Source organism: Silene latifolia, chromosome Y (assembly GCF_048544455.1).
Source record: "Silene latifolia isolate original U9 population chromosome Y, ASM4854445v1, whole genome shotgun sequence".
Taxonomy (NCBI): Eukaryota; Viridiplantae; Streptophyta; class Magnoliopsida; order Caryophyllales; family Caryophyllaceae; genus Silene; species Silene latifolia.
The window spans coordinates 202,210,113-202,230,938 of record NC_133538.1 but is presented as its reverse complement, the minus strand read 5'-3'; the positions used below and the strand labels follow the sequence as shown (position 1 = coordinate 202,230,938).

At 40.4% G+C, this 20,826-nt stretch overlaps 1 protein-coding gene and 1 pseudogene across 1 annotated transcript; both read left to right on the top strand.

Annotated features, from left to right (window-relative positions):
* The first annotated feature begins 13,821 nt into the window (after window positions 1–13,821).
* On the top strand, window positions 13,822–14,262 carry LOC141629848 (uncharacterized). The gene has a single exon (XM_074442779.1). It carries the CDS (start codon window positions 13,822–13,824, stop codon window positions 14,260–14,262), a length of 441 nt encoding a protein of 146 aa, XP_074298880.1.
* Window positions 14,263–18,914: 4,652 nt separating this feature from the next.
* Window positions 18,915–20,433, top strand: LOC141629847 (rho GTPase-activating protein 1-like; annotated as a pseudogene).
* The last annotated feature ends 393 nt before the right edge of the window (window positions 20,434–20,826 follow it).

Below are 20,826 nucleotides of genomic sequence, written 5' to 3'. Positions count from 1 at the left end.
TCCATAAATGCATGCAAATGGGACGGATTAAGGCTCGATTTAGCTCCTCTTTAGTCAATTCCTGCAAATTACATAAAACGAACCAAAGAAGAATATTCGGGGCATTTGTAGCTAGATGCTACATAAAAAGTACAGAAATGCGTGTAAAAATGAGGTAAAAACCTTATATAAAAGACACGCATCAAATCTCCCCAAACCAAACCTTTGCTTGTCCCCAAGCAAAAATGAATGCAACTAAGAATAAACAGTGGAACGGGACCAACGCATCAGCTACAAATCACCCACTAAAACCAATTTAATGCAACGGCTGACAAAGTGGCAAAAGAAAAGTGCAAACGAGTTGAATCAATGTTTCAAACTTACTGAACCGTCGACCTTGCAAGATTCAAAAGATATCGGACTCTCACGGGTCGCTCGTCACTCAAAAATTAGGCACAAGGTGAGTATATATGTGAAAGATAGACAGAAGTAAAGACACTCACCTAACTCGGCCTATAAGAACATGCGTGCAGTTAACATGAATAAATTCTCTACAACCATACATATGCATTCCAACCATACTAGTGACCAAGACACATGCCAAGGACTTAAATTTGGGTATGTGAGGTAATGGGTAAGAAGGGGCTAAAATGAATTGGATATGTGGGGTTAATAGTCAGGCTAGCAACAACGAATCCAAATATAACTGCATCCCATCTTCATACTCAATATAACAAAATAAAACAGTGCAAATTCCATGCACTAAACTCACTAAACACCAATACTTGTCAACTCCCCATAAAGTATAGATAGAACATGGGAGTGAAAATCATTATACAATTTTTTTCCTTATCCATATGATTTTTCTTTCTTTTTCTTCTTTCTTATTTCGTTTTTTTTTTTCTTTTTCATTCTCCCTTTTTTTTTCTTTTTCGTTCCATTTTTTTTTTCATCCAACAATTCTTTTTCTATCATTCCCTTCAGTTCTTCACCATCTTCTGAAATCAGATAGAATAACCAAATTGCGATAAAACATTCCAACAACTACTCGTCACTAGCTCGGCTAGGGTAGGAAGTATTATAGAAAGTAGTTAATAGGACAAAAAAGGAAATTTGGCTATGTGGGGCTCATGGGTAGAATGAAATAAAGGGAACTGCCTCTCCTAACATGTGTCACCATCCACAGACCGAATACATACAGGTATTAAGAAGACTAGACTCATGCTTATGCAAATTGATGTTACATGCCTTAAAGAGAGTACTACTCACATCCTAAATGAAACTGGTCATGAATGTCACCAGTTTATAAAGCTCTAACCTTAGAATGTAATGTAGCTTGCCGATATGGTGAATCAAGTCTATTCGTTCAGATAAGAGAGAAACAAAAACTCGTAGATCATGCACATAATCATGCCAACTAAATGTCAAGAATATGCAAGACTCAAGTAAAGATTCACTGTAGCGTCAGAGTTCAAACGTTCCGACTCAAATTAAACGTGAAATTTTTTTTTTTGAATTTTTGGAATTTTTTCTAAATTTTTGAATTTTTAGGATTTGATTTTTTTTTGAATTAATTAAAACAACAATGCATGCGAAAATAATTAAACGTGCAAGCGAAAATGCAAGAAAACATGCAGACACACATAGATATGGATGCATACCTCCCCAAACCAAACCGTACAATGCCCTCATTGTACCAAAAATAGGGAAAGAAATGCAAACTAAAGGGAAAAGGAGAAGTGGAGTCGGAAAACTTACAAAACGTCATAAAGAGGGACCTCCGCAAACCGACCATGAACATGGGAGGTCAAAGAAAGTCAAGCAGTAGCTCAATAGACGTAAAACAGCCGCTGGAAGACGACACTGCTCGATCGAGCAACTTGGAATAGCTCGATCGAGTAAACTGGTGGATGGAAGTCCTCGATCGAGTTAAAAACTACTCGATCGAGTAAACGTGATTTCTGCTTTGGTCGATCGAGTAAGAATATCACTCGATCGAGTGAAAAATACCCCAAAAAGTGCTCGATCGAGCAGTAAACTACTCGATCGAGTGAAGTAACCTGCAAAACACGCATTTCAAAGCAAGAGAAGCATAAAGAGTTCGTAAGACAGCGTCTAAAGTTCAACAAAAAGCTAAAGAAAAACAAAAAGTTCAACAAAAGTTCAATAAAACAGTCCGGGATGCCTCCCGGAGAGCGCTGGTTTATGAGGTCCCGCACGACCTTTCTGGTATCAATTAAATGGCACGTCTAGCTCGTCAAATTACAGGACTTCGACACGATTGTCTGCTTCATTCGCCTCGTGTTACTGCTTCACATATTGGCCATTAACTTTAAACCTATGACCCTCGGCATCTTCGAGCTCCACGGATCCAAATTTGGTAACAGCTGTCACCGTATAAGGACCACTCCACCTGGACTTCAGCTTGCCAGGAAACAATCTCAAACGGGCATTAAACAGCAGCACCTTTTGCCCAACATGGAACTCCCGAGGTAGAATTCTCTTGTCATGCCATCTCTTCGTCTTTTCTTTGTAAATGCGCGAGCTATCATAGACATTAAGCCTAAACTCTTCCAACTCAGCTAGCTGCAAAAGACGATTCTGACCACACAACTTAGAATCAAAGTTAAGCTCACGAATTGCCCACCAAGCCTTACATTCCAATTCAACAGGTAAGTGACATGATTTCCCATAAACTAACCTATAAGGTGATGCACGAATTGGTGTCTTAAAGGCAGTTCTATAGGCCCATAATGTATCCTCTAACTTAAGACTCCAGTCCTTCCGTGATTTAGAAACTACCTTAGACAAGATCTCTTTCAACTCGCGGTTAGAGACCTCAACCTGACCAATAGTTTGGGGATGATACCCCAAACCACGCCAGTGTTGGACACCAACTTTAGACAGAATAGAAGTTAGTTTCTTTTCCTTAAAGTGCATTCCCCCATCACTAATGACGACCCTAGGGACACCAAATCGGGGAAATATGACCTTTTTGAACATTTTTATCACGGTCTTGGCATCAGAATGGGGTGAAGCAATTGCCTCAACCCATTTGGACACATAATCTACAGCCACTAAGATGTACCTGTTACCTTTACTAGACGGGAATGGTCCTTGGAAATCAATGCCCCAGACATCGAAAACCTCAACCTCTAAGATGCTGTTTTGTGGCATCTCATGTCTCTTTGAAATGTTCCCTGATCATTGGCAAGCATCACAAGCTGAAACAAAAGACTTAGCATCAGCAAACAAAGAGGGCCAGAAAAAACCAGACTGAAGTACCTTAGCCACGGTACGCGATGGACCGTGGTGACCACCATAGGAAGAGGAGTGGCAGCCTTCCAGGACTACTTTGGCCTCCCACTGCGGAATACACCGTCTGTAGAGACCGTCTGCACATTCCTTAAACAAATAAAGATCATCCCAGAAATACTGCTTAGCGTTATACAGAAAACGCTTCCTCTGGCGATGAGAAAGGTCGGGCGTGCGACTTGCCACGACAACGGTTAGCTATATCTGCATACCAAGGTTCTTGGTCAACAATAGACGATATAAGAGCAATTAAAGTATCGTCAGGAAAAGAATCATCAATAGGTAGAGAATCTTCCCCTTCTTGTCGCATCAGTCGCGACAAGTGATCAGCTACAACGTTCTCAGCTTATTTCTTATCCTTAATCTGCAAATCAAACTCCTGAAGAAGGATTATCCATCTCAATAGCCGCGGTTTAGCCTCCTTCTTAGCAAGGAGATGCCTCAAAGCTGCATGGTCAGTAAAAACAGTAACTTCTGACCAAACTAAATAAGTACGAAACTTCTCTAAGGCATAAACTACAGCTAGCAGCTCTTTCTCAGTGGTAGTGTACTTCACTTGAGCCTCATCCAGAGTTCGGCTCGCATAATATATCGCGTTCAAAGCTTTGTCCTTCCTTTGGCCCAGCACCGCTCCCAGTGCATAGTCACTAGCATCACACATTATCTCAAACGGCAAGTCCCAGTCGGGAGGCTGTATGATCGGCGCAGAGACTAAAGCCTGCTTTAACCTGTTAAAAGCAGAAAGACACTCATCAGTAAAAACAAAAGGGGCATCCTTAAGTAGCAACTGTGTAAGTGGTTTAGCAATTTTTGAGAAGTCCTTGATAAACCGGCGATAAAAGCCGGCGTGACCAAGGAAACTCCTCACCCCCTTAACATTAACAGGAGGCGGTAATTGCTGAATCACTTCCACCTTTGCTTTATCAACCTCTATTCCCCTATCAGAAACTAAGTGCCCTAAGACAACTCCCTCGTTGACCATAAAGTGGCACTTCTCCCGATTCAAAGACAAGATTAACCTTAATACAAATACAACACTTTCTCAAGGTTAGACAGACAGTTAGAAAAATCACTTCCATAAACACTGAAATCGTCCATGAAAACTTCCATAATAGACTCAATATACTCTGAAAATATCCCCATCATGCACCTTTGAAAGGTGGCAGGGGCATTACACAAACCAAAAGGCATCCTGCGATAAGCAAAAACGCCCTGAGGACAAGTAAATGTAGTCTTAGCTTGATCGTCTGGGTGAATAAGGATCTGAAAGTACCCGGAATACCCGTCTAAATAGCAGAAAACTTTATGAGAAGCTAACCTTTCTACCATTTGATCAATAAAAGGAAGGGGAAAGTGATCTTTCTTGGTGGCGGCATTAAGCTTTCTGTAATCTATACACATCCGCCAACCAGTCACTACTCGAGTATGTATTAATTCATCTTTATCATTCTTAACTACAGTTGTCCCTTCTTTCTTCGGGACCACCTGTACTGGACTCACCCATTTAGAATTGCCAACAGAATAAATAATACCTGCGTCTAGCAGCTTCATTACCTCAGCCATCACTACATCCTGCATCTTCTGGTTCACCGGCCGACCCCTCTGCGAGGGTTTGTGATCTTCCTTCAGCTCTATCCTGTGCATACAGATATCGGGACTAATCCTCTTGATATCGTCCAGTGAATAACCCAGTGCTTTCCTGTTTTTCTTAAGTACAACTAACAAAGAGGTCATCTGATCATTATCAAGCTTAGCGCTAACAATGACTGGAAATTGCTCAGTACCATCTAAAAAGACATATTTAAGATGAGAAGGGAGGGGCTTACGTTCCGGCACCTTTACCTCAATGGAGCAGAGAGTGCTAATCATTTGTTCCACTTGCTCTCCCTCATGCTCATCTAAATCATCAACAAGCAAATCCAACGCAGAGTCATCATCGTCTGGGCTATCTGCACACTCATCAAAAAGCATAAGGGCTTCTAGTGGGTCCTTCATAAAAGAACCCGACCAGAAATCATAAATAGACTCGTCAATAATATCAACCGAATAAAAAGTATCCTCTATCATTGGCCGAGCCAAAGTACTAGACAGACTGAAAGTGATCGCGTCATTCCCAACTGCAAGAGTCAAACGCCTTGTCGACATCAATAATGACCCAAATGTACAAAGGAAAGGTCTTCCTAAGATAATTGGGGTCCGGTGTCCTCGCCTATATCTAAAACAATGAAATCTCTTTCGGAATAAAGAGCTTGCCTATTTTCACAGCACGTCCTCTAAGACACCTAAGGGCTTCCTAACAGATCTATCAGCCATCTGTAGGGTAATGTTAGTCACTTTAAAATGACTCATGTTCACTTTCTTGCAGATAGGAAGGGGCATGACGCTAACACTGGCTCTTAAATCACAAAGAGCCTGATCAATGACCAAGTTGCCTATAATACAGGTAATAGAAAAGCTGCCCGGGTCTTTCATTTTAGGTGGACCCTTATTTAAAAGCAAATTACTAGACTCTTCCATAAATGAAATCGTCTCAAATTCACTTAAATTTCTCTTACGTGTCACAATATCTTTCATAAACTTAGCGTAAGTAGGTACCTGAGTAACAAGTTCGGAAAAAGGGACAGTTACCTGGAGGTTCTTCACAACGTCCACAAACTTACCGTACTGTCGCTCGATCTTTGCGTCCTTCAGACGACCTTCGAAGGGCACTCTGGTAGCAATGAGTGGACCCGCAACTTTCTCTTTACCTTTATCAATGCGTGACACCTCCACAGCAGGGGAAGATGACACGGTAGCGAAATTGGATAGTAAAATAGGATCTCCGCCACTTCTGGTACTCGATCGAGCAAAATTACCACTCGATCGAGTGGTTTCACATTGCAATATACTCGATCGACCATTCTCCTTACTCGATCGAGTAATGTCCTTTTCTGATTTACTCGATCGAGCGTTTTTATAACTCGATCGAGTGATTTCTTCAGCAAATTCAGTCGATCGAGTAAGAATATCACTCGATCGACCATCTTCAATTTCTGCACTACTCGACCGACCAGTATTTTCACTCGATCGAGTGATGGGATGAATTGATTCACTCGATCGAGTAGATAGATCACTCGATCGAGTGTCTTGATTACACGCAGCAAGTATTTCGGCTAAAAACTCATCCATATCATCCTCCGGGGCATCTTCAGCTATCAGAACCCCATCTTTCGGTTCCTTTGGCTCTTCATGAGTAAGGCCAACTAGGAGGTTCGTTGCATTGGTTGGATTGCATGTCGATAGAAGCTTGGCTTAGTCACTCGCGAGTGTTAACTGCGCGACTTGTTCTCTTAATTCCGCTATGACAGCTTCTTTCCTGTTGCACTTCTCATCAAATTGTTGTGATATGCTCAACATAAAAGATTTCAATTCGGCAATTTCCTCATTTGCAGGAGGAGAAACTAGTCTGGCGGCGGAAGAAAGAGCAGAGACGTTCTTTATTTCTTCATATAGCTGAGAAAAAGGAACTCCTTGCTTGTATTTCTGATAAGCAAGGACGCGCTCTATACTTGCCAGGTATCCAATAGGGTCATGCCCTTCCATGCCACATCTACCACATGGCTCTATATGTTCAGTAATCGAACAAACCTGTAATTTAGACATTCTGGCAAATAGACTTACAAAGCAACGAACAACCTGCAAAACTTATCAAAACTTTGCAGAAATAAGATCAGCCTCAAGGAATAAATTCCTCGAGACGAGAGACAAACTTAATTAAAGCAACAAAAATTGCGCCACCTCTCCTAAGAATTCAACGCGCAAAATTTGACACGGCTATCGCGTGCACTGTCAAAAAAATACCAACTGGCTCTAACTAATAAAGCTAGGGAAGTCGGGTTGAATCCACAGAGAGGTAGGAAATTGTCAGCTTAATCTAAGTTCGTCAAGGTAACCAAATTGGGGGGGGGGGAGGGGTTTAACCGTGATATTCTAAACTAATAAGAAGGTAAGGAAGAGAAAATAAAAGAATAAAGATTAACCAAGGAGAGAAAAACAGCTAAGACAGACGGTTCACCATAATCATTCGGTCAAGTAATCTAGGTCTCAGGTCAATGCAAATACGATCTAAGGAGCAGTGAATATCTCCTTTCGGTCTCAATTCGCCCTAAAGCGTAAATAGCTTAGCTTTCGCCCTTACTACAATACCCTATTGTTCGCTACTAGTCTCGCCTTTTCCAACCTTTCGGTCCAGGTCAAGGGTCACTAAGATATAAATGTCTAATTGCGTCGACTCAATTAAACAGATACAGATAAATGCAGCAATTAACAACGAAGATTATACCAGCATTAACCCAATAAATCGATTACTATTCCCTCATAATTATGGACCCCATATAGCCTTAGCAGAAGAAAATTAGCTACTCATTATCATCAAATTAACAATAACAACAAATAAATAATTGAAATTAGACATGATAATAAACTAATAAGGAATGAGTTAAAGCAATTATGATAACAATAAAAGGGAAGAAGGAATTAAAGCAAATGATTAAAAATTAAGAGATTAAAAGAGATTGATAATACCAACAAAAATCCAAATCTGAGTAGCCAAAGAGTAAAGGAAGGGTAAAATCCAAAGAACATTAACCAGTGATAGAGTAAAAGTGAACAGATCGAAGACCCGAGTTACGTTGTTCACTCCTTCAGTCTTATACGAAAAATTCCATCCTAAACCTAATCTATGGACTAATTACAAAAGCCCATAAGATAATTAGGCGGAAAAAATCTTTAGAAGGACAAACCATTCGATCGAGTGGTAATAAACCACTCGATCGAGCAACTATACGTCAATCCTCTCGATCGAGTAGAAATAAACTACTCGATCGAGCACTCCTTGCTTTGTCTCCTCTTTTGTATACTCGGATTGGTCGATCGAGCATCCTTAGGCATATAAAGCATTCGATCGAGCATAAAATCTACTCGGTCGAGCTGTTTAAGCACGTTAGACCTTGAAGCACTTACCGAATCCAGCTCACGCGTCTTCCAAGTGTTAGAATTCCAAACTCCGGCTCCTCATTCTCCATAAATGCATGCAAATGGGACGGATTAAGGCTCGATTTAGCTCCTCTTTGGTCCATTCCTGAAAATTACATAAAACGAACCAAAGTAGAATATTCGGGGCATTTGTAGCTAGATGCTACATAAAAAGTACAGAAATGCGTGTAAAAATGAGGTAAAAACCTTATATAAAAGACACGCATCATCTGGCATTGATTATGATGAAACATTTGCCCCTGTGGCCAAAATGTCCACAGTGAGAGCACTCCTTGCTATAGTGTTCATGCAGAATTGGGAAACCTGCCAGATGGATGTGGCAAATGCTTTTCTTCATGGGGACTTGGTTGAAGATGTGTACATGAAGCCTCTCTTTGGCTACTCTAATGGTACTCTCACTGTACCTGGTCAGGGGGAGTCAAGTCAACTTCTTACTAAAGGTAAAGTGTGTAAGCTTCTCAAATCTCTTTATGGACTCAAACATACCCCCAGACAGTGGTTCTCTAAACTGTCCCAAGCTCTTCTCACTCATGGGTTTAGACAATCCCATGCTGATCCCTCTCTATTTGTTAAACAAATCAATGGGAGCACCACTGTAGTGCTCATTTATGTTGATGACATGGTTATAGCAGGGGATGCTTCCTCAGAAATCTAAGCTCTTAAAGACCATCTAAACTTTACTTTTAACATGAAAGATCTAGGTGAACTTAACTATTTCCAGGGAATAGAAGTTGAGAAAAATAGTGATGGCATCTTTATCTCACAGAAGAAATACACCTTGGATCTCTTAAAGTCTTTTGGAGTGGACAAATCAAGATCCATACAACTTCCCATCAATCCAGTTATTAAGCTAGAACCAGGCAAAGGCACACCTCTTCCCCAACCTGACACATACAGGAGACTGGTTGGTAAACTTATATATTTGACCATTACCAGGCTTGATGTTGCCTTTTCAGTCCAACTATTGAGTCAATTCTTGCAACATCCTACCTCTGATCATATGCAAGCTGCCAGGAGGGTGTTAAGGTATCCGAAGTCTACACCTAGCCAGGGTGTCTTATTTGCAAGTAATTGCATATGTATTGTAGCCAATTGATAGGGTTCTTGCATGATGTAGTTATTCATTTGGTACATGTTAATATAGGAAATATTTGGATAAAAAAAAGTAATGTGGGCCTCATGTGCATTCAGTAGAAAGTCCACTACAGGGTTCTGTATTCTCCTTGGTAATTCCCCTATCTCCTGGAAATCTAAGAAACAGACTGTAGTGTCCCGTTCTTCCGCTAAAGCTGAGTACAGAGTCATGGCCATAACTACTTGTGAATTAACTTGGCTCTTTCAGTTACTGCAGGATCTTGGTTTTCAACACTTGGGACCTGCTCATCTTAAGTGTGATAACTAGGCTGCTCTGGCCATTTATGCAAACCCAGTGTATCATGAACGCACTAAATACATTGAAGTGGACTGTCATTTCATATGGGAAAAGATCCAACAAGGACTTCTCACCACTTCCTATGTCAATACCAAAAATCAGTTAGCAGATGTTCTCACTAAGTCCTGCACTGTTTCTTAACATCATCACTTGTTGTCCAAGATGGGAGTTTCAGCGGGATTACACTCTCATCTTGAGGGGCAGTGTAGAAAAGAAGAAGACCCTACACAAGATCCACCTTAGTCTAGGTTGATAAGTCATTAAGTTCAAGTACATAACTTTAGCATTGTTTATTAGTTTATGGTTGTAGAGTCAGCTATAGCTAAGTACTCTCTTTTGTCCAACAGATAGCTTTTCTTTACTCATCAGTCTTTGTACAAAACCATCTGAATATATGTGCTCCATTGTACTCTTTGTATGACACACACAAAAACTCTGATTCACAATTAATGAAATTCAATGAACTCAACTCTCAACTGTACTCTTCCGCTTAATTCTTTTATGTCTTCTACTTCCTGTTGTCTTATCTAAACACAACAAAGTTAGGTTATAATGTGGTTGTTTGCTCTTTGTGCATTTTAGCTCCTAAAGATGAAGAATGTGATTCTGAATATTAGAGCGTTTATTGCAGAGTTTATGTTTGCATCGCGTTTTTTGCGATTTTTAGCCCCTAATGTTGAACAATGCCTGATCTTTATCGTTTGTTCAAATTTATCCAAATTTTCCTTTTGAAACCACAGTATGGTCTTTGTCATTCAAAACTGCGCCTGATTTTGATCATAGAAACATAGACTTGTTTCCAAGTATGGCCTTTGCATTGTTCACTTTATGATGCTCTTCCGATCGGGGTATTTTTATTTCCATGGTGGTTATGATCTGATCTAAGTGCTTAGTTTAGCTTACTCTTTGTGAGATACCGTGTAATTGTGAGAATGGCAAGCTGTGTTCGTCTATTATAAAGTGAGCTCTTTTATGACTGTCAAGTTCCGTAGATAAGGTCATTTCATATACTTCATATTCTCTCCTAGCAAACTGACTCCGAGTTTCTAAAAAGCAATATCGTTTGGCTAGGAAGAAATTTAGGTGAATGGTCTTCCATGTTTTCAATTATATATCTTTTTTTTTTTTAGGAAAGGTGAGTTTATATATTGATAAAAGCCCATCATACAGTTTGCTAACTAGAGATAGCACATATCTCTAGTTAAATACAATTTGGACACACTCTAGTTAACCATTCCTCAGTTTTCCTAGACCGCACTCTTACATGACTACATCTCAATTTCATTTGCACCGTTTACTTCACCTGTTTTATAAGTATAACAGGGTGAGGAATTACAGACTCTATCCTGCATCTATTTCGAGCATGCCAAATCAGGTACACTAGATGTGTTACAGACTACCTGCTTCATCAGAATAGAACGTTCTCTAATGGCCAGCCACCAAGCAATTACCTCTTGCATAGGCAAGCATACCTGTAACCAATCTTCAAGGAGCCTCACACACTGCCTGCTAAACGAGCAGTTGAAGAACAAATGATTGAGCTCTTCCTCAGCATCCTCACAAAGAATACACCTATTACTCTGGATGATATGCATTCTCAATAACCTGTCCTGTGTAAGCAAATGATTCTGAGCCACCAGCCAGATGAAAAAATTATGTTTTGGTAGAATTAGCCTGTTCTGAATCCATGGGTACCAATCAACATCAGGTCCTGCATTAACAAGCCAACTATACCCCAACTTGACAGTATACTCACACATATCTCCTCTCCCAGCCTCATCATACAACCAAGATTGAAATTGTCTTTTCACTGCACATAGTCTTCTCCATGCCCAACTTGTATTTATTGTAGGTTCATAGTCTTTCTAGGTGCCATTATTTATATAGATAGAATGCACCCACTTCACCCATAGGTGATCAGTCTTCTTTTCTATCCACCAGACATATTTGCCCAATAGAACTATATTCCACTGATGCAATTGTTTCAATCCCAAGCCACCTTTCCTCCTGGGTTTGCAGATTTGTTTCCAAGAGACAAGGGCAGGGGATCTCTATTTAATCCTGACCATGCTAAAGAAATGCTCTACAAACAGCATCAATATTGCTTATCACTGTTTTTGGCAAGATAAATATTATTGCCCAGTAATTATGGAGGGTACTCAACACAGATTTAATTAAAGTGAGCCTCCCAGCATAAGTGAGATGTTTGGCTCCTAACCTGGTAATCCTTTCAGTCACCTTGTCCACCAGGCACTGGCAATCCAAAATCCCCAATCTTTTTGGTGCAATTTTGACCCCCAAATATCTAAAAGGGATCCCCCCCCCCCCCTCTTTTCATTCCAGATGCCTCCTCAATACTTCTTATGAATTCCTCACTCACCCCATTACTGTATATGTTTGACTTACCATTATTCATTTTGAGTCCAGAGGAGACAGAAAAGGTCTCAAAAGCCATGAGCATGTGTCTAATAGAGTGCAGGTCTCCTCTGCTAAACATTAATAGGTCGTCAGCAAAACATAAGTGAGTAAGCTTCAATTTAGAACACAAAGGGTGATATTTGAACCCCTGAAACCTGTCCAAGATCCCCAAAAGTCTACTAAGATACTCAAGACAAATGGTAAAGCGCAAGGGGGGAAGAGGAACCCCCTGCCTTAACCCTCTGTGTCCTTTAAAAAAACCAAATACTTCTCCATTCAAAGTTAGGGAATAGGTGGTAGTTGATACACATTGCATTATGAGCTCATGCTGCTAAGGGGAAAGTTTAGAGCACTCAACATTTCCTGAAGAAAACTCCAATCAATGGAGTCATATGCTTTTTGCAGGTCTATTTTCATCAGAACTCTAGGTGAGCAAACTTTCTTCTTATAAAGCTTGATGAGGTCTTGACAGATGAGGATGTTGCCCACTATATCTCTGTCTTTAACAAAAGTTCCCTGAGAAGGATTAATGATGTCAGGTAAGATTGAGCTCAGCCTAGTACACAACACCTTTGTCAAACACTTATAGACTGTATTGCAGCAAGCAATGGGTCTGAATTGCAATACACTATCAGGCAAATCAATTTTTGGACTAAGAGTGAGGATAGTTGTGTTCAGTTCTTTCAAAACTTTCCCAGAAGTGAAAAAATTCCTAACAGCCTTGCACATATCCATTCCCACTATATGCCAGGAATCTTTGAAAAACTGGCTACTAAAGCCATCAGGTCCTGGTGCCTTGTCACCAAAAATGGAGAACATGGCACTTTTAATCTCCTCATCTGATACAGGTTTGAGTAACAACTCTCTATGACCTTCACTCAACACCTTTCCTGTCTTCACCACTTTTTTACAGATGGGTTTAACAGGGTTGGATGTTCCCAATAACCTCTTCTAATATCTCTCAAAAGCTCCCTTTATGTCCTCAGGTTTTGAACATACCTCTCCCTCCATATCATGAATGTTATATACCCTATTCTTCACTCTCCTTCTTTTAATGCTAGAATAGAAGAATGAGGTATTATCATCCCCATCTCTGATCCAGACTTCTTTTGCTTTCTGAGCAATTATATTTTTTTTTTATCAGGTTACTTTTTTATCTTTATACTTTTTTGGAAAGGGTCAATGAAAATTTTCAGATCCTTGACTTTTCACACGTTTATCACCCTCATGATCAATTGAGCAGATCATTTATGAGCCTTTGGAACTTGTATCACTTTGTTCAGAATTTATGATAATACCTTTTTGCAATAGGTGGTTAGCAACGAAATCTATTGGACGATTATATTGTGATTATGTAAATATCCAATATATCGTCATATATTCTAGTGTATAATATCTCGGTTAAATATGTAAACGTATTATTGTTTTCCCCTAGTTTAAGTTAACATATAGGAGTATATATGTATGGATGTATCTCGTAAATATTTATTCAATAACAAGTGCTCAGACACAATCTTTACCTCCGTCTCGTTTCTCTGTTTCTTCATGGCATCAGAGTATCTTTAGATCCTGAGTAAACTTCCGCACAAAACTAAACAAACAAAACACTTAAACAAAACACAATAACGTTGAACAATTGAATGATGGTTGGGGTAGAAGGAGGCAAAAGCGGTGATGGAAAGAAAACCGGAGGCAAGGGATTTGAACAGATTGCTCCGTCGTCACCGTTGTACTTACACGCATCCGAAAGTCCGAGTTTAACGTTAACTCAAACAATTTTTAATGGCGAAAATTACGAACTTTGGCCAGATGCAGTCCGTAATGGTCTCGACGCCAAGAATAAATTGGGGTTCGTCGAAGGATTTGTTAAAAAACCGACTGTCACTGAAGGAGAGGAAAAAAGTCTTGAAGCGGTCACGTGGCATCAATGTAATGCAATGATGAAAGCCTGGCTAAGGAACGTCATCGAGCCAAGACTCCATTTGCGTATCAGTTTTTCGGGAACGGTGACGGAGATTTGGAAAGAACTCAAAGAACGTTACTCGGCTGCAAACGCACCACGAGTACACCAATTGAAGCAATAGTTAAACGAATGCAAGCAAGACAAAAATCAATCAATTGTAGAATACTACACACGGATGAAGGTTGTATGGGATGAGCTTGGAAACTACAGTCATGTTCCACCGTGCACTTGTGGAGTAGCAGCGGCTCTAGCTAAGGAACGCGAGGAAGAAAAGGTCCATCAGTTTCTTATGGGACTTGACACGAGTCTTTCTGGACACCTCCGTACAAATCTTTTGATGGAGGACGATATAACGTCGCTTAGCAGAGCATATGCTATCGTATTAAGAGAGGAAAGGCATAGGGCTGTAACCAAGATCAAGGATGAAATTAATGATGCGGCAATGGTGGCTCGAGTGACTAATGGAGAAGGTAGAGGACGTGGTGTTGGTCCGAATAATGATACGAGGGAGGCTAACCCAGTACGATGTGGACACTGCACCAAATTCTACCACATGGAGGATAAGTGTTGGGAGAAATATCCCGAACTTTTTCCAGCAAGAGGTCACGGCCGTGGACGACGAGGGCGACGTGGTGGCAGAGGTCAAGGTAACACGTTCCAAGTTGCCAATGCAGCATCTACAAGTGAAGGAGAGCACTCGTTCACGCCTGAGGAGTTAACACAACTGCGACATTTGTTGGGAGCAAAGTCATCAGATACCAATAAAAAAATTGCAGGTATGACAAATATGACGATTAGCAGTTGGTTATTAGATAGTGGTGCCTCGCACCACATGACAGGACGGAGAATGTTGCTGAAACATATAAAGAAACAACCGTCTTCTACTGTTACACTGCCAGATGGAACGCAAATAATTGCAGAGGAGCATGGACAGATCGCTATAAGCGATAATTTCATTTTGAAGGACGTTTTATACGTTCCGCAATTAACTTGTGATTTAATTTCCATAAAACAATTAATTGGGGAAAATAATTGTGTTGTGACATTTTATCCTGGCCATTGCGTTATACAGGACCAATCTACGAGGATGAAGATTGGACGGGGTGAGCATCGAGATGGTGTCTATTTTTTGAAGACGGACAAAATGAGCGTTGCACGAATGAATACTAAGGATGATACACGACTTTGGCACAAGCGACTTGGACATCCGTCTCAAAGTATTTTATCTTCTTTTTCGAAATTAGTTGGTGTTGATTTATTTTGGAATTCTAGTGACATATGTGATGCGTGTTGTCGAGCTAAGCAAAAACGGTCAGTTTTTAAGCCCAATAATAAAACAAGTATTGATTTGTTTTCCCTTATACATTGTGACATTTGGGGACCGTATCATACAAAAAGTTTATCGGGAGCTCACTATTTTCTCACCATTGTCGATGATAAGAGTCGAGGTCTATGGGTTTATTTAATGCGTGATAAAGGAGAAGTGAGTCGATTAATGATGAATTTTTGTAAAATGACGAAAACCCAATTTGGAAAACACGTTAAAACAGTGCAAAGTGACAATGGAACGGAGTTTCTATCCGGGACCATGAAGGCATTTTATAACGAACATGGGATGGCTTTCCGAACAAGTCAAGTAGACACCCCACAACAAAATGGTAGGGTGGAACGAAAACACCGACACATATTGGAAAAAGCACGTGCCCTCCGATTTCAAGCTAATTTGCCTATTGAGTTTTGGGGGGAATGTATTCTGACAGCGGCCTATTTGATAAATCGCACACCCATTCGAATTCTTAATGGTTTGACTCCGTATGAAGTCTTGTATGGTCATCCCCCTTGTCTTGATAATGTAAAGGTCTTTGGTAGTCTATATTATGTTCATAGCAAAGAAAAACCAAAAGATAAATTTAATGAAAGAGGCAAAAGGTGCATATTTGTCGGGTATCTAAACACTAAGAAGGGATGGAAGGTATACGATCTTAAACAACGAACTTTGTTTGAGTCACGAGACGTAGTGTTTTACGAACATGTTTTTCCTTTTGTCGATATGAGTGTTGTGGATACACACGAAAATATGCACCCATACCTTCCTGACACACCCATTGTGGTCGACATTGAGAACCACGGCCAGGAGGGGTCAAGCACGCAGGAAGGGGGAGGGAATGACCAGGATGTAAGTGATGAAATAAATAACAATGAAGGAGTGAATGAGGGCGCTGAAAACAGAGGAGAAATTAACAGTACAGGTGGAGGAGAAAATGACCGAGGAGATGAACAAATAGGTCGTGGTGCACGTGAGAAATTCGAGCCATACTGGAAGAAATACTACATTTTCAAGTCAACACGAATTATAGACCCCATGATGAATGCTCACTCCGTCCGATCAACCTCCGCAAAGAAAGGTACTCGTTATCCTATAGCGCATTATGTCACAACCAATTGTTTTTCTATTAATCACAGGAAATTTTTGGCTAATGTGGATGCTGTCCAAGAGCCACGAAATTACTCGGAAGCCGCACAAAAAGAAGAATGGCGACAAGCCATGGCCAAAGAAATTGAAGCATTAGAAATGAACGGCGCATGGAAAATTGTGGACTTGCCGAGTGGAAAGAGACCTATTAGATGTCGATGGCTCTACAAGGTGAAGCGCAAAGCGGATGGCACAATTGAGCGATATAAAGCAAGGTTGGTAGCACAAGGCTACACTCAAGTTGAGGGGATCGGTTTTCATGAAACTTTTGCCCCCGTCGCTAAAATGACGAGTGTGCGGTGTCTATTAGTTGTAGCTGTGACGAAGGGATGGATGATTGCTCAATTAGATGTGAATAATGCTTTCCTACATTGAGATTTAGACGAGGAAGTATATATGCGGATGCCACCCGGTTTTGAAAGCAGTGGTTCAAACAAAGTATGCAAACTTTTAACATCATTATACGGTTTAAAGCAAGCTTCGAGAAATTGGTTTGCAAAGCTATCAAATTCCTTGACGAGGTATGGTTTCGTACAATCACTAGCAGACTATTCGTAATTTACTTACAATAAAGATGGAGTTTTTATTGCATTGTTGGTATATGTCGATGACATGATAATCGTAAGTAATAACGAAATAGCAAGTGACCGTCTTAAAAATTTCCTTGACCGGAGTTTTGGAATTAAAGACCTCGGCAGACTTAAATATTTCTTGGGGATCGAAGTGGCCACTGGTTTGAAAGGATTGTTCCTTAGCCAACGAAAATATGCACTAGAAATAATAAAGGAAGCGGGAATGGAAGGAGCTAAACCGGTTCACACTCCAATCCAACCGAACCATAGACTCGCATTGGCAGAGGGACGTATTTTAAATGATCCAATGAAGTACCGGAGATTGATGGATCGGCTTATCTACTTGACTATAACTCGGGGCCTGACTTAGTGTATGTCGTACATATTTTATCACAATTTGTGCATGCCCCGAGACAAGAGCATTTAGACGCAGTGTATAGGGTGATGCGTTACATTAAAGGTAGCCCGGGAAAGGGAATTGTGATAGACAGAAATTGTGACTTGACATTGCAAGGGTATTCGGATTCGGATTACGCGAGTTGTCCGTTAACGCGAAGGTCTATAACCGGATACTTTGTTTCACTTGGTAGTTCACCCATCTCCTGGAAGGCTCGAAAACAGACAACGGTGGCAAAGTCCACCGCAGAAGCGGAATACCGCGCTTTGGCAGCCGTGACGAGTGAGCTCATATGGCTGAAATCTTTTCTTTAGTCACTCGGAATAGTCCATGGTCAGCCTATGCAAATTTATTGTGACAATAAAGCAGCGCTGCACATTGCGAAGAACCCAGTTTTCCATGATCGTACTAAACACATTGAAGTTGACTGCCATTTCATCCGTTATCATCTCATGAATAAGACGATCTCTACGTCACATGTAAGGAGCAAGGAACAAATTGCATATATTTTTACGAAAGCCCTTGGAGGTGACGCTTTTGGGTATCTTCAGTCCAAGTTGGGCATTGGCATACCAAGTGCTCCAACTTGAGGGGGAGTATTGGACGATTATATTGTGATTATGTAAATATCCAATATATCGTCATATATTCTAGTGTATAATATCTCGGTTAAATATGTAAACGTATTATTGTTTTCCCCTAGTTTAAGTTAACATATAGGAGTATATATGTATGGATGTATCTCGTAAATATTTATTCAATAACAAGTGCTCAGACACAATCTTTACCTCCGTCTCGTTTCTCTGTTTCTTCAAAATCACTGATGATAGTTCAGAATAACTTTGCAGAATCTGTGGCGACATCATGAGTGAACTCGTTGGAAGTCAGTCAAACAATTAGGATGATTGATGTTTGGTGCTTGGTGCTTGGTAGTCATCTAAACTAGAACTATAGTGATCTTAGTTTTACATCTGAGATAATGTGCCAAGAATTATGAGTTTTTGTCACTCCGAACAAAGTGTCACTTAGTCCTCTCGTACTAGGCACAACATAGACATTGATACATTTTGTGGCTTGTCATATTTCCCTGTTGAGTACTTGAGACTGAATCGAAAATTTGAAGACATAGGCATGACTGTATCTATATGCATCTCATTTTCAGAGGTATAGGCGTTTTGATGAGTGGCTTTTGTTGGGTGTAAGAAGAATAAAAGGACCAATGGCCGGACATTTATTTGTGTAGTAATTTTTGTTTTGTAATACTGAAATGAGTAAAACTCAGCAACCCTTGTGTTGTAATTTAGCCCTATAAAGTTATAAGTTATTGATAGATGCCTGGACAGATAAAAGGCGACGCTTTGATCCATCCATATGTTGAAATAGCTCGGTAACAAATTTCATTAGTTGCGATTTTGGACGGGTATACTTATGCTATATAATCTTTTCTGATTTGACTTGTTGGCAGTTTTCTTATAATGTATACATTTTCCCTGCTTCAGTACATCTGTTTTAGGAGTTTCCACAGAGTCCATGCAACTGTCATTTGACGCGAGGGGAAATTGTGTGCCAACGATACTTGTATTGATGCAGAGGCGTCTCTATGCTCAGGGAGGTTTGCAGGTGAATACGACCTCTCGATTTAACTTCATATTATAATTGAGATATTCAACATCGTCTTTAGATTAGTCTTTTCAAATGTGATTTATTGTGGAAGGTTTTCTGGCTAGTTTTTGGTGTAACAGGATAAGTTTACGTGCAGGAGGAAGGAATTTTTAGAATTACTGCAGATAACAGTCATGAAGAGTTTGTTCGAGACCAGTTGAATGAGGGTGTGGTGCCGGATGACATTAATGTTCACTGCCTAGCTGGTCTTATTAAGGTATAAATTATTTTCCTCGAACTTGGGTACCCATGCCCGACACTCTACATATCCAAGTGTTAGACTTGACGTGACAATTTTTCATATACGGGCAATGAGGACATGTCACCAAAACCAAAATCAAAATGAGCGGGACTTTCAAGCGTCCTAATTCTTAAACAATTCCATACCAAGTGGATTCTCAAGCTTTTTTACTTGATTCTGCAGGCTTGGTTTAGGGAACTGCCAACTGGGGTATTAGATCCATTGTCACCGGAGGATGTGATGCATTGTGAGTCTGAAGAGGACTGTACCGAGCTTGTGAAGCAACTTCCTGCAACAGAGGGCGCTCTGCTCAATTGGGCCATTAACTTGATGGCTGATGTTGTTCAAGAAGAACATCACAACAGGATGAATGCTCACAACATCGCAATGGTGTTTGCTCCAAACATGACTCAGGTAGCCGGTCTTTCATTTAACTTCACAATTTTTAAATGAAAAACCCAACTTCACTCATACTCCGAAATTCATGTATATTGTAGATGGCAGATCCTTTGACTGCACTAATGTATGCTGTCCAAGTGATGAACTTCCTTAAAACCCTAATTAGTAAAACACTTCAAGATAGAAAAGATTCAAGTATAGAACCCGGTCGTGCCTCATCTACCGAGCCTTCTGATGAGAGTGGACACCAAAGCCCATCACCGATTTCTCCTGAAGCTCATCATTCTGAAGACACTGATGAGTCAGAATCGGAGCAAAGTCACTCCGAGGATGACTCCTTTTCGTACAGTCCTAGGTTGCCACTAGAGGATGGAAGCGAATCTGATGATTCGCCTCCAGACTCAGCCAAACCAGTAATTCTGTTAAGGAGCCTGAGGTCGTCGTGAGTTCAAACACTGCATCCTATGGGACCCATCGAGAAGTTGAAGAGTATTTGCAACCTGAGCCGTATTAGTTCAAGGATCGAGTTCACTGAATCTTGGCGATGAAACCTTTTCGCCACTAACTTATGCTTTTGTGATTCAAATAAACTTAAGTTCTATCATACGTGTGAAACCGACTCATGAACTCAGTGTTTAAAAAAGATGAATTAGTTCATTAGGAGCATAATTGGTCTTATGTTTCCGTGTGAAGACCGTCCCATATAAAACTCATTGTTTGCACTTTCTTGGCGCTTCTTGCCGAGGTGTTTGACCATCTAGTAATCGTTTTTTTTTTTTTCTGTGGCATAACACGGATAGCTAACAGAACCCTCTTTGGTTAGTGTTAGTCACAGATTCAAAGTTACTAATATCATAGTTGAAGGAACTCGAGTTAATTATATTGAAAATGAAATGTCTTCCTGGCATCATGTAAAGCATGACAAATAGGAAAGTCAGATT